The 13,482-nt window shown below is 44.0% G+C and overlaps 2 protein-coding genes across 2 annotated transcripts in view; both read right to left on the reverse strand.

Moving 5' to 3' along the window:
* Window positions 1-5,037, reverse strand: part of LOC109486756 (toll-like receptor 13) — a 10,798-nt gene extending 5,761 nt beyond the window's left edge. Inside the window, exons 1-4 of the mRNA XM_019790642.1 lie at window positions 4,990-5,037; window positions 2,322-2,670; window positions 719-887; window positions 17-574 (exon numbers count right to left, since the gene is read on the reverse strand). Of these exons, the coding sequence (XP_019646201.1) occupies window positions 17-574; window positions 719-887; window positions 2,322-2,639 (1,045 nt within the window). The 5' untranslated portion in view covers window positions 2,640-2,670; window positions 4,990-5,037. The remainder of the gene's footprint in view (window positions 1-16; window positions 575-718; window positions 888-2,321; window positions 2,671-4,989) is intronic.
* A 2,142-nt stretch (window positions 5,038-7,179) lies between these two features.
* On the reverse strand, window positions 7,180-11,507 carry LOC109486757 (G-protein coupled receptor 161-like). Its single transcript, XM_019790643.1, has 7 exons — window positions 11,206-11,507; window positions 10,687-10,911; window positions 9,807-9,937; window positions 9,310-9,425; window positions 8,580-8,743; window positions 8,033-8,238; window positions 7,180-7,647 (listed from the first exon to the last, which is right to left on the reverse strand). The coding sequence occupies exons 1-7, from the start codon at window positions 11,505-11,507 to the stop codon at window positions 7,496-7,498; spliced, it is 1,296 nt and encodes a 431-aa protein (XP_019646202.1). The 3' UTR covers window positions 7,180-7,495.
* Window positions 11,508-13,482: the final 1,975 nt, after the last annotated feature.

Here is a 13,482-nt window from a genome sequence, read left to right on the forward strand (position 1 = left end):
TGGTCCTTTGCTTCGCCAATCTTCGGTCTACTCCACTTGGCCAGCATCCACAAGTAGTACTGAACACGGCCGACGTGGTAGTTGACCAGGAAAATGGTCACCATGGCGACGAAGATGCCCGAAGAGGCGAGTACACATGCCAGGAGGCGGTTGGGCCGGAATTCATGACTACAGTCCATGTCGAAGAACATGCTTTCCGTTGACTGCTGTCTGTCATTAGTTCGTCTCTGTGCCAGCCCATCCATTAAACGTCTTCCGCCCAGTTTTTCTGGACGAGAACATGTATAGCTTCGACCAGCGCCAGGATAAGGGTTGTACAGATTCAGCACCCTGTCATATGTGTCATGGGCCCACTCAACAAACCACAGTAGGTTACAATCGCACAGAAACGGGTTGTCTGAAACGTCAATTCTCGTCAGCCTATTGACAACAGGACCCAGTGCCGTTTGGTTGAAGCCAGCTAAGCTAGTTCCCCTCATATTCAAATCCGTTAATTCGAACAGACTGTGAAAGGCATCCCCTATCACCGTTATCCCGTTGAACGCCAGGTTTAAGTGTGTAAGGTTGCCCAAACCTTCAAATGTCATCTCTGTTACATACTGTATCCTGTTGTCACTGAGATCCAGGGATCTTAGTCGCGATAGTCCACGGAAGGCGGATTGTTTAATCACTGTAATCGTGTTGGCTGCCAGCTTTAGACGTTCAAGGTTGCCCAAACCTTCAAATGTTTTCTCTACTATATTTTGTACAAGGTTGTAACTGAGATCAAGAAAGCTGAGCCGCGATAGTTCACGGAAGGCGGATTGTTTAATTGTAGTGATGTCGTTATGACTGAGATCCAGATATGTCAGTTGGTCCAACCCGGGTATGTGTACCTTGTCGATACGCTGGACGTGGTTGAAAGAAAGAGTCAACGTTTTCAGATGTTTTAGGACTCCCGAATCATAATCAAGATCAAGATTTATACTTTCTATAGCATTGTGATCCAGCCTCAGCGTTTGCAAAGTAGATTGCTCACACGGCAGTCCATAGTCAATAGTGTCGATATCATTGTTTGAAAGGTCGAGATACCGTAAATTCGTAATGCAGTATCCATAGGTGTCTTCTATATTGTTGTGCTGCAAGTCAAGTACGGTAATATTCGGAGGTAGACAAGAACCCTTGAAAACAGGAATTGCATTATGACTCAAATTCAGGTGATGCACGCTTTTTAAACCACGGAGATCAAATGACAAAGGGTTGTCACACGGTGTTTGACCTGTATATCTACTGTGTAACTCATTTTGACTGAGATCGAGATAGTCCAAGGTCTCGACTGGAAGTTGAGCTAGTGAGGTTTCCAATTTGTTGTCGCTCAAATCAAGATGAGTGAGAGAGGTTAGTCCTTCAAACGCGTCTTGTGGTAAAGTAAAAATTGTGTTACGTGTCAAGTTGAGATGAGTGAGTGAGGACAGTCCGCTGAACGTCTTGTCTTGTAAAGTCTTTAACGAGCCCCGCGTCAAATCCAACCTTTGTAAATGTTGCAAACCTGCGAAGGTGTTACTTTGTATAGCATTAATGTAATGAATACCTAAAATCAAAGTTTTCAAATCTTTCAGACCTTTTAGAGTATCGGGTGTCATTTTGTCGATTCGCGGCATGGCAAACGACAACGTCTGAACCTGCGTGTGTCGGAGTTCAGGCAGGACGTCCAAAATAGTGGGGTATGAATCGGAGTTGAGTTCCAACGTCTGCAGTTGTGTGAGTGATTTCAGCAGACCGGGGGCTATTGGGGCGTCAATGAGTAAATTTGTCAGGTTTTGTAACGGCTGGAACATTTGAATATTCAGGGGGTAGTCGATAGATGAATATATTGCTATAGACTCTAATTTAGACAGGTTTCTAAATACATGTCCAAAGTAGAGGTCACTGGCTCTTGGTAGGTGATGTAGACTCAGATTTTGAAGCCTGTGCAGCGGTGCCCACAGTAGGCGCCGTTGCAAGAACCCACTTCCGCTTTGGACTCTTCTAATGGTGTTATGTTGTTCTTCTTCTATGAGGTGACCGAGTTCCGTTATGTTCAGACTTTCCAGTGAAGTTAAGGAGTCAAACATGTGATCGGGAAAACTGTTGACATTTTTCACACGGAGTTCTAGATGTCTCAGTCTAGATAACCCCATGAACACCCCCTCACTGAATGTTTCGGTGTAAGTCGTCACGGCCAGATAGTTTAAGTTTCGCAGATCGTGGAAAAGTTCATCTCGAAGAGAATATACGGGTGCCCGCCCATCTGCACGCATATCAAGACGTTCTAAATTCTCCAACCCAGCAAACGTACCGACCTCGATGGTCGTTAGATTATTATAAGACAGGTCTAGGGATTTCAGATTCCTTAACCCTCTAAACGAGTGGTTGGACAGGTTAGTTATGTTGTTCCAACTGAGATTCACTATGATTACAGAATCGGGGATGTCGGTTGGTATTTGGCTTAGACGGGCGTTCGTTGGACTGTCCCATACATCCCCTGTACACACCACAGTTGTGGAGTTCCAGGTCTGACACACAGGTGGGGGGAGTTGTCCTCTAACCCGTCCATGTTGGGCGATGAACGTGGAAACCACAGCCAGGCAGACTGCGAGAAGAGCGAATTTAGACTCCATGTCGATCTGGTGTATTCTTCTTGTTGTGAACCTGTGGAAAATACGAATATCTGGTAAGTAAGCTTGTGTATGAGGTAGAAAAGGAAGCATGACAGTGCATTATGGGTTGGCACGTTGCTGAAATTTGCCGAATTTATACTCCTTTATTTTCTTTATTCCTAAGTTCCTCATAGATTCAGCCTATGTCTGCAATTAATAAGCCATTAATTCAAGCCAAGAGAGAGAATTAATCCATTCATAGCCTTCAATATGTGCGATATGCTGATATTACCAACAATATGTAGATTCTCAACACCATAATGTCAAGCCTTTTGAGACGAGGCTACTAAATAATCAACCTTTTCTGAAAGGAGTTGATTCAGGTTTGCCGTGTTTTAAGTTTGGAGGAAACGGAGGAGAGTTACAGATATGTGCAAAGGGTTTAGACACCAAACAAGCGGGGCGCCAAAACATCGCCTTGTTCAGGGATAGAAGATACACTCACTACACCCAGGCGTAAGCGTCCCAGGACTCGAAATTTAAGGTGGTCCAATGGCCACTGACCACTAAAATCTAGGCTGGGACAACTAAAAAGACACTTTGGGACATCGGAATGTCAGTCCGTCTTGTGCCAGATTTTGCATCCGGAAAAGTCCCCCCGAATTTCCTGTCTACTCTGCATAGTATAGTGCGCCTGGGAGTGAACATAAGCAAAATAAAGTTGACTTCATACAATACTTCCCCAAAATCAGGTTGGGACAGTTCATCCTCACTTCGGGACAATTGAAATTAATTTTTGGGACAGTGCTGGGACAATAGGAAGAAAAGTTAATTTCGAGGCCTGCACTGCACCGCCATGAACATTCTTGACTTTCAACACAATACGTCGTTTTGTTTCGGATCGGAAATCGGATACGTCTGAGAAAGTCAGGTTCACAAAGCAGGTTACCGCATAAATAGACCACTTCTGCTTCCCAACACGCAAATGCACTAATCTCGTATTCGAACAAGACTCTTAAGAACAAAATAACACATTTCCACCTTCTCTACCTATCACAACATAAACATGCATGTTTAACCTGTGATATATAATGTATCAATGCGTTTTACCTTGTCAGTCTTATTCTACTGCATTTTTATATACATCAATATATTATAGCTTGTCAATTTGTACATGAGTCTGTCAATTCAGCCTCGAGGCCGCCATCGGACTTGTCTTTGACTTTATTTGTTTATTAAAATTTTCCAGCAGATACGTAGAAGGGGAGGGAGAACAGGTGGGTCACCTTTTCCAGCTCCTTCCCCTAATTACATCAATAAAAAAAACATTGAGAAACATCATTGGAATTGTACACATTATACAAATAGATATACATACAATAGCGTGGACCTAGAACACCAGTCAGTGTGGTCTTAAATCTATGCATGAAGCACATCTGCAAGGCGAAGACCATGTACACGTACATGGAATGTCTGTATCAAAGTTATCCTGAAACCTGTTGTTTACTGACAGGACAAGACGCCGTTTGAATGACAAACTGTCGGACTTGACGCTGCAACTCCCAAGACCCCAATTGGCGTTTCTAGTTTATTCCATTCAGCCACTAGTCGGGGGATGTACGACATTTGATACATACTGCCCCTATTTAGACTAGTGGATAATGACATAGTTCTGCTAGTTCTCTAAATCGTATACATTGGCCAAGGACTTCACAAAAAGCATAATGCCAGAAATCTATCTCCTGTGCGAAAGCGGTAGCAGGTTGAGATACTGTAATCTACCCTTAGCTTATAGTCGAGGGAACGAGCGTCTGCGTTTGCACTTACAATGAGCCTGGTTGCCCACCTCTGCACACCATCCAATAGGTCCATTAGATTGTGGGACAGAGTTGACCAAATCTGACTTCAGTATTCTAACAATGGTCTAGCCAGTGTTATATATAGGGATTTGCGTACCATCAGACTGAATTCGTAACCAACAGTGCGTATGTACGTATACTTCAATAATAAACCTGTCTACTACCATTTCTACTTATGCACTTCTGTCGCCAATTACTTGTTTACGGAAAACATTTTGGCACAACAAGCGTCATCAACATACTTTCTGTATGCAAATGAAGCGTCATCAACATACGTTCTGTATGCAGATGAAGCAATAAAAATATAGCTAGTGAGCACCTTTTAAGTGATACCCCAGGGCGACTGTCTCGCCGAAAGCTGCGCTGGTTGAGTCTAACCTGGGGCCGCTAGTCCACACCTGGTGCCCCGCTCCATGCTACTACACGTACATAAGATGGTTCCGAACCACGTAAACAGGAATGAAAGTATTGATTAAAAAATTAAAAATAAAGTTTGAAAGTTCAAAACTTACCTTCTCAGCTAGATGACTATGGGATTGGGTGTGTGGGTGTGTTGGTGGGTGGGGGGGGTGTGTGGAGAAGACAGGGCCTTCTCTCGTCCCGATCACCCGTTGATCTGTGGCCTGCTCACAAGACTGTCACCTGCGCTCCTCTCCCTGTGGTCCGTTCCGCTTGAAATGTATTCCGCATAACAGTCAAGGGGAAGTTTCCTTATGCAGCTACTATGTCATGACGAAGAAATGCGACAAAAAAAAGACAGGTGTTGACCGAAGAGCAGTCCAAGCGTTTCCTCGTCACGACACACAGGCACCAGGTATGTAAAGCTGCGGGTTTTTACAAACTTACTGTCCCATATCTTAACTAGAGCGTGGAACACACGTCTTCGTCAGACACAGATTTGTTGTTGTTTATTAGATTTACTCGGTTTAAACTTATGTACAGGAAAAGAGCATTTTTGTTGGCGTTTGTATGTTTTTGGTGTGTGTGTATGCCCTTTGTCAGATAGTGATCACAATACGTTGAGATGGCTTCGTTTTAACTTAACTTAAAAGTGAAGGAATTTCATACTTGGGGTATTTGGAAGTTAAGTGAAGGTAAACATCATTAATTATAATCTATTCAAATACGGCCTTATTTGCATAATTAATAGATTGTCATTGGGGGATTATAATCTATTCAAATAAGGGCCTTATTTGCATAATTAATGGGAATGGTATTGGGAGGGAATGCTAGCATGTTGTTCTTTGTTAAGGAACTGTATTTTGGTGGGCAATATGTTGTTGGCATCGTGGTAAAGTACCTTCCCAAGGGCATTACTGGAGTCTGCCTGGAATTCGAACCCAGACACTTCAGATTGTAGTTGATGCCATAATACGTATAGAGACAACTGCAATTGTTCATATGTAAAGGTAAACCGATTTATTGAAAGGAAATCTCTCGCATTCTACGGTTGTGTTAGTTGCGAATTTGAAACAAAGCTCGTCACACTACACCGGCAGACATTGGCATAATTCCAACTTATAATTCACTATGATTCTGAGGTGCCTTAAAAAGCAACAAGTCACAAAATAGCAATCAACATTATAACTACATTAGATGAATGTGTGTAAAACGACTTGTCACTACATGTAATAACGACACTCAGACATTCAAATCTGAATTAGGTCACTGGACGGTCCTGTCAATAGCCACAGGCTATGCAGTTTGTAACTGTCATTGTGTGTCTAGAGCGGTTCTTGGTAATGTTTACATGGTGTAAAGTAGTATTTAATGACTGATAAAATGTCTGCAGGTTCATTAGAAACTCGCTCATGTAAGATACGAATGTTTCACATTGGCCACAATGTAATGGGAAAAAAACTCATGAATGAAATTTTAGCTAGTACATAGAATATTATAGCGATATGCGCCAGTACATGAAGACTAAGTTACCAGATATATATATTTACAGTATCGTTATACCAAATAACCTTCTAATAATCTTATTACAAGACAGAGCAAGACCCATGCATTAATGACAAACTCAAGCATATAGAGACCGCAAAGTGACCAGAAGTGTCTAGATCTTGGTCTACGGAAACTTAATTATCTTTCATAAAATCTTTTACTACCTTCATGGTTGTCGACCAAATACAGACGTTGTTACATATACAATATATATATATTTGATCGATGAAAAACTATTTCTCCCATAGGACACAAAAGAACATTACAAAGTACATGTACTTCTTAATTCTTAATCATGGCCTCTGGTAAGGCTGTTACTTCATCTGCAGTATACTGTATCCCGCTAGATAGCGTCGCTTCATGCGTGCCGAAATGCGTGACCTTGGACTTCAAAATTTTGTGTCTAGGACATACCATTAAACCTTGTATTGTAAATACCTGTTATGTCTCGAAAGCTAATGAAAATTTTAATGTTGTTTTCTTACGATAACATTCTGTGATATTCAAAATACAAGCGTAAGACGGAATTACGACATCATATTCATCTGTTGTCAATTAAACTTGTCACACTACATGTATGTACATCACGACAACCGTTGTGTCTGTCACGCTAAATAAGTTTCCTGAAAATCACTATAACAGGTTATAAACTATATAATTTTACCACTTACTGGGGTTTCACACATTTCACTTCTACATGGCAATGTTCACTTACAAACAAATATCTACACTAAATATATCCTCCGGGGCACTTTTGTCTTCTTTACAAAGTCCGTCTGACGGCGAGGTCACATTTGTCGTAGGTCGTCGTACGATCCTGTTAGCTGTCGTGCGATTTTCAAGCAGACTGTTACGGAACCAACCGCCTAGAATGCTCTAAGACAGCATGTGCGTTAAAAAGACGGCTGAATCTTCTACAACATGCATCACTATCCCCAAAACGCCCCCATGATCAATTCGTGATTGTACGACGATCGTACGACAAATCGTAAATGCATCCTTACTTTCTCCAGTCCTACTATCTTCCCTGCCACTCCTAAAGAATACGAACATATGCTTGTGCCTCGTTGTTCAGACATGGTCCCGTTCTGGGCTCGTGCCGTTAGTTTTCTCCAGCAAGACCAGGTAGGGGCAGCGGTCGGTCACCACCTTCTTGTGTCCGGGCATGTTGGTGGCTGAGGCCGGGCCTAGATGGTCCCGACGAGACGGAGGATACAGCTGGCCTAAACACAACACAGGGCGGGATCCACATCAAACAACAGCCATTCAAGCTTACTTTGAATATGTCCTATGCTTTTTACGAGAAAACAAATAGGATGGCAAAAAGAATCCAGCGTTTTTAGCTGAAGGACTACATTAGCCCGCTAACCATTCTGCACTGGTTGGCCTAGGAGGGTTCCACGATCATAGGGAAAACATATCTTTCCAGATGGTGTTTCTGATCACTGCCAACCTGAGCACCAACCTGTACTTCGTAGGCGAAGTAATGAACCGCCCTTGTATGACCCATGGCGTAGTCTCACCACCGGGAAGCCTACGGTGGTATGGCTACCAGGCTAGACTATACAGCTGACCAAACAGATATCTATTCAGACGTATGAAACTCACCTGGTTTTGCCTTCTGACAGCGCAGTCGTCTGGCTAACAGGATCTTTCGCACTGCATCACGGAACTTTCTCCTGCTCTCGTTCCTTCGCGTGGTTGCCATGGTGATGGTGAAGATGTCCTCGGGGGCGCCTGCGCAGTTCTCCCCCAGCGTGGACGTGGACGGGCGCCACGGGTCGAAGGGACGGAAGTCAGATTCGTGATCATCGCTGGGCAGGGAGAATGAGTGAATGAATAAATGAAAGAGTGAATGAATAAATGAATGAGTAATGATTTTACCTCATACATTGACGCTTCACAGTAAATAACCGCTAGGCGGCCCATTATCGAACTGCCCCCAACCATCCACTAAATACAAATACAGCATTAGCAATCATTAACAGCTTCTCGAGTTATGGTGCACACAAACAAAAACACAAAAAACACGAACCTCTGTAGCAAGAAAGAAAATAGAAGAAAAAGAGCATAACCGTTTTGTTCCCATAACCGCTACTCATCACCTACCGAATTTTATACATATCACTAATCACCGTGGACTGGTGTACATTACCTGGAGGCCAGGCTGATGCCATCAGCGTTAGGGCGGAGTGATACAGTCTCAGGAGCCGAACAGCGGTAGTAAACAGTCGGGTTGGTGATCACCACCTTCCGCACGTAGATGTTACTCTTCCCAGACTCGTTCGTCAGAGTGGAGGCCTGGGAACTGGAGCTGGCCTAAGAAAAGTTAAATCAAAATAGCTACAAAACAAACTGAAGTGTGGAATTTTTTGAGAACTGATGACATACCTAAACGAAACTATTAAATAAAATGCCGTGCGTAAAAAGAGTACAAGCAAGATACGTTAGACTAACAAATATTCTTTTTATAATAATTTCGAGTGGAATAGTATCTTCACTAAACGGATGATGGGCAACGAGCAGAACGACAAGCTGACATCACACGTCTGCTTGAAGATTAAAGAATTGGTCACACACAACAGTTGTGAAGGTGTACCAGAGCTTACGGTACTCATGATTGATCATGTACCGAAATGTCGCAATGGTAGCTATGGTGTACTTCGGTCATGGCATCTAGATTGCGGTGGTCGCTCTCTATGTATAATCTGTACACTGTCAGTATGGTGTATAGTTTGCCAGGGGAGTTTGTATCTTACTATAAATAGGCGAAATATTATCCTTAACCCAACCACACTCCCCTGGCCAGTACTCATGGCATTGGCCCTGTTTTTTCCGAATTCTACTTTCCATAACCCTTCAGACCTGGTGGAGGCTGTATGTACCTTCTTGGGCGGCATCTGTTCGTCGATGATAATGTCGTCCGGGTTGATTTTTCCGTCAAAGGCAAAGACTGGGTTCGGCTTGATCGCTCGGTCTTGGTCATCCTTCAGACGGTTTCCTTTACAAATAAGCCACAAATACTGGTTCTTAAAGGTTACAGTATGCATTTTGTACCTAGAAAATGGAGGCATTGTTCAAACCACGTGGGGGAGTTACATGTGTCTACCTAGTAGCCGTAGCTACAGACCACAAACGGACCAAGGAAATAGTTCTCAGAGGCTGGCTCCTGGCCACTACGAACTTGAGTATGTTGGCCGAATAATGAGAAGTAGAAAAAGATCAAAGAACAGAATAAGAAAATATCTCACGGAGCTAGGTATACTATCCCCGACTTCTTGTAATCGTTAGAGATAGCACAAATTTCGGCGAATGAAATCCACACTACACACGACCAAGTTTAATTAAGAGTTCGGGGTAAATTTGACAAAGTTTGACAAACCTCCGGTTTCAGCAGTTTCCAGCGAACCGCGACGAGCTTCGCTGGAGCAGAAACTGGGCAGGAACTTCCCGAAACCTCGCCGGATCTCGCGAGCCTGCAGTCCGTACGAGATTGGGTTGAGCACGGCAGAGCTGAAAATATGGAGATGACGATAACATTATATTATATATAAGTTATACAGGAATGGTAATAACGCCAAGGAGGTTAGCTTTACAGCGCGCTTCATAACGTATAAAACGAATGAAACTTATCATTGTTTTGGACTAACGTTAATCCAAACTTTTCTTAGACCATCTTATGTTAAATCTGGTATGTAAGTCTCTTTTCGTGGCCTGCCCATTAGATACCATAGGTTGTACTTCTGATTGTTTGTTACTTCCAGGTACGGAAGCATTTTGGGTGGCTGAGTTGTGGGTTTGAGCTTGTTTGTATTTGTCCTTAAAGCTTTGGTTGCATTGTGGATGGGAGGTGATTTAAACAGTTGATTGATGGGGAGGTACCGCCTGAAGGTGACCCAGCACGCACTGGGCGAGAGTAAGGACATGGAGGAATTCAAAACGTGGTATGATGCCTGGTTACAATGTAAATTACATATACAATCGACCCCCTTCACGTAAACCCAGGTTACGTCCCGAATGTCTGAAATCACCGATTTCTTGTTATGTTTACCGAAGGAAAACATATTGTTTTTGCTCAGTTTCCTCTTCTTCTCCCAACAGTGACCTTTGACCTGAGAGAACCAAATCGTCTCTCACTATGGTAACTTCTGACGCCATATATGTGAATGTGTTTGAGAATTAAGAGAGCAGACCATATGCGAAGGTAAACATTATGCATTTGCTTTGTAAATGTCACTTTTCTAGTTCTAGTTTTGTCTTACCTGTAGGACATCCAGTGCGCCACCGTCTGCCAGACGGGAGGGACCTTCTCCTTGCCCACCAGCAGGACCACGGTGAACGGGATGTAGCACACCACGAACGCGATGATCACCACGCCCAGCATGCGGGCGGCCTTGGCCTCCGTGACGCGCATGCGGGCCTGTTTGTCCGTGACGGGCAGCTGGTTGATGGCGCGGCACTGCTTCCGTACCACCGCGAAGATTTGCCTGGTGGGGGCGGGTAAAGTTTATTGAACCTCCGGTAAGGTGAGGATTAACGTAGCCTGTGCTACTCGCTGTTAGGGACAGATTGGGCTTGTGGCCATACACCTCCAAATCCCCAGAACTACGAATAGGAGCTAAGGATTCTTTATCGCTATGAAAATCAGTACAGGCTAGGACATTAGGATTCTTAGACACTGTGGAAACTACTAGAAGCAACCCTAAGTTATCATCAATCATATTTTATACAACTAACATTATCGTCATGGACATGCTAGTTTCTTGCATAGCGATTCTTACCAGTAGCAGAAGCAGATGACCAGGACGGGCCCGATGGCCGTGGCCGTGCGGAAGGCCCGGCAGTACGTGTAGGTCGAGAAGTTGAAGCGGCTGGTGACGCAGCCGCAGCGGGCCTGGTCGAACTCCGTGGCGATACCAAACAGCACGGGGCTGCTGAGGATGATGGACGTGACCCAGGACATGACGATGGCCTTGCGCGCCATGGACTTGGTCGCCCTGTTGTGGTAGAACATCGGGTTGCACACCGCCTGTTTGCCGTGGCCAAAAACAAATAAGGTAGGCAATGAAAAAAGTAGTGTCATCTCTTGTTTAATATGTAGTGACATCTATCTGTTGCTGATCTTGAGATGTGGTTGTGGTTGGTGTTGTTTGGGTGCTTGTGTTGTGAGATTTTATTTATTTTCATTTTGCTCTGTCGGCAGGATATATTGGGTCATATTAAATGCCTTTTCAATGTAATATGCTACGGAATGGCACAGGTCAAACACAGGCTTTTCACATCCGCTATGCTGGATTAGTGCACGCGTATGTCTGTTAAACATGCCTACATGCTGCCACTTAATCAATTTACCCGCCAACACCTGGTCACCGAGATTCATATGGCAATTATTATGAGGTCAATGAAAAGCGTGTATATCCGATACCCAACAAAGGGACACAGGAGACATACAAATGTTACATTGCAGGAAATGCTTTGCAGTAGTTAGAATTCTTGAAGTGGGTACATAATCTACTATACTATCATTGTCGGTCCTGAAGGTTTGCCAAAACGCATGAAAAAAGAACGTCAACTCGGTCCATTACCCTGGTCAACTCGGTCAACTCGGTCCACTACCCTGGTCAACTCGGTCAACTCGGACAACTCGGTCAACTCGGTCCACTACCCTGGTCAACTCGGTCAACTCGGTCAACTCGGTCAACTCGATCAACTCGGTCAACTCGATCAACTCGGTCAACTCGATCAACTCGGTCAACTCGATCAACTCGGTCAACTCGGTCAACTCGGTCCATTACCCAGGTCAACTCGGTCAACTCGGTCCACTACCCTGGTAAACTCGATCAACTCGGTCAACTCGGTCCACTACCCTGGTCAACTCGGTCAACTCGGTCAACTCGGTCCACTACCCTGGTCAACTCGGTCAACTCGGTCAACTCGGTCAACTCGGTCAACTCGATCAACTCGGTCAACTCGGTCAACTCGATCAACTCGGTCAACTCGGTCAACTCGATCAACTCGGTCAACTCGATCAACTCGGTCAACTCGGTCAACTCGATCAACTCGGTCAACTCGATCAACTCGGTCAACTCGATCAACTCGGTCAACTCGGTCAACTCGGTCAACTCGATCAACTCGGTCAACTCGGTCAACTCGATCAACTCGGTCCACTACCCTGGTCAACTCGGTCAACTCGGTCAACTCGGTCAACTCGGTCAACTCGGTCAACTCGGTCAACTCGGTCAACTCGATCAACTCGGTCAACTCGGTCAACTCGATCAACTCGGTCAACTCGGTCAACTCGGTCAACTCGGTCAACTCGGTCAACTCGATCAACTCGGTCAACTCGATCAACTCGGTCAACTCGGTCAACTCGGTCAACTCGGTCAACTCGGTGAATGCGCGCGCTGATGTCATCCATAAAAATTACTTGCTGTTGCCTAATGACATCTCGCATGGAGAAGAGCCTCATTAGAAGATCTTATATAAGGGATTTTCAAGGATAACACGACGCCTTTCTGCGTCATACATTGGAACTAACACATCCTCGGATGCTCATTATAACCATTAACGCTGCGGGGAAAATGATTATTGAATTTTGATATCACGCTTCACGGAGCTCATTATTGTCATACGCTCTATACTGAGACTGTGACCACGTAAATTTGACAGATATTCAAAGACAAAGCAACGATTTTACCGTTTTTATGTGTTTTGTTATAAAATCACCGGTCACACAAATACACTTTTGGTTGCTGTATACGGTCGCTCTGCAATCGCAGTCTAGTGAAAAGGGGGACCGAGGAGGTAGCTGCCAATCAAATAAGATCAAATATAATCCAATCAAATTAAATGGATCGCCAGATAACCTGTAGCGTTAGTATACATTGGCCATGCGTAGATATAGTAAGATACCACAGTGTACATAGCTATATATATAAAAAGCATAAACGTACAAGAAAAGAAGCCTTTACTTGCATTCATTCCTTCTTGATGACAGGCCGCAGCTGAGTTTATAGGAGAATTTATAAACTCAATCCGATGTGTGAAGGTAAGATTTG

The sequence above is a fragment of the Branchiostoma belcheri genome, unplaced genomic scaffold (genome assembly GCF_001625305.1).
Source record: "Branchiostoma belcheri isolate BF01 breed outbred unplaced genomic scaffold, Haploidv18h27 scaffold83, whole genome shotgun sequence".
Classification (NCBI taxonomy): Eukaryota; Metazoa; Chordata; class Leptocardii; order Amphioxiformes; family Branchiostomatidae; genus Branchiostoma; species Branchiostoma belcheri.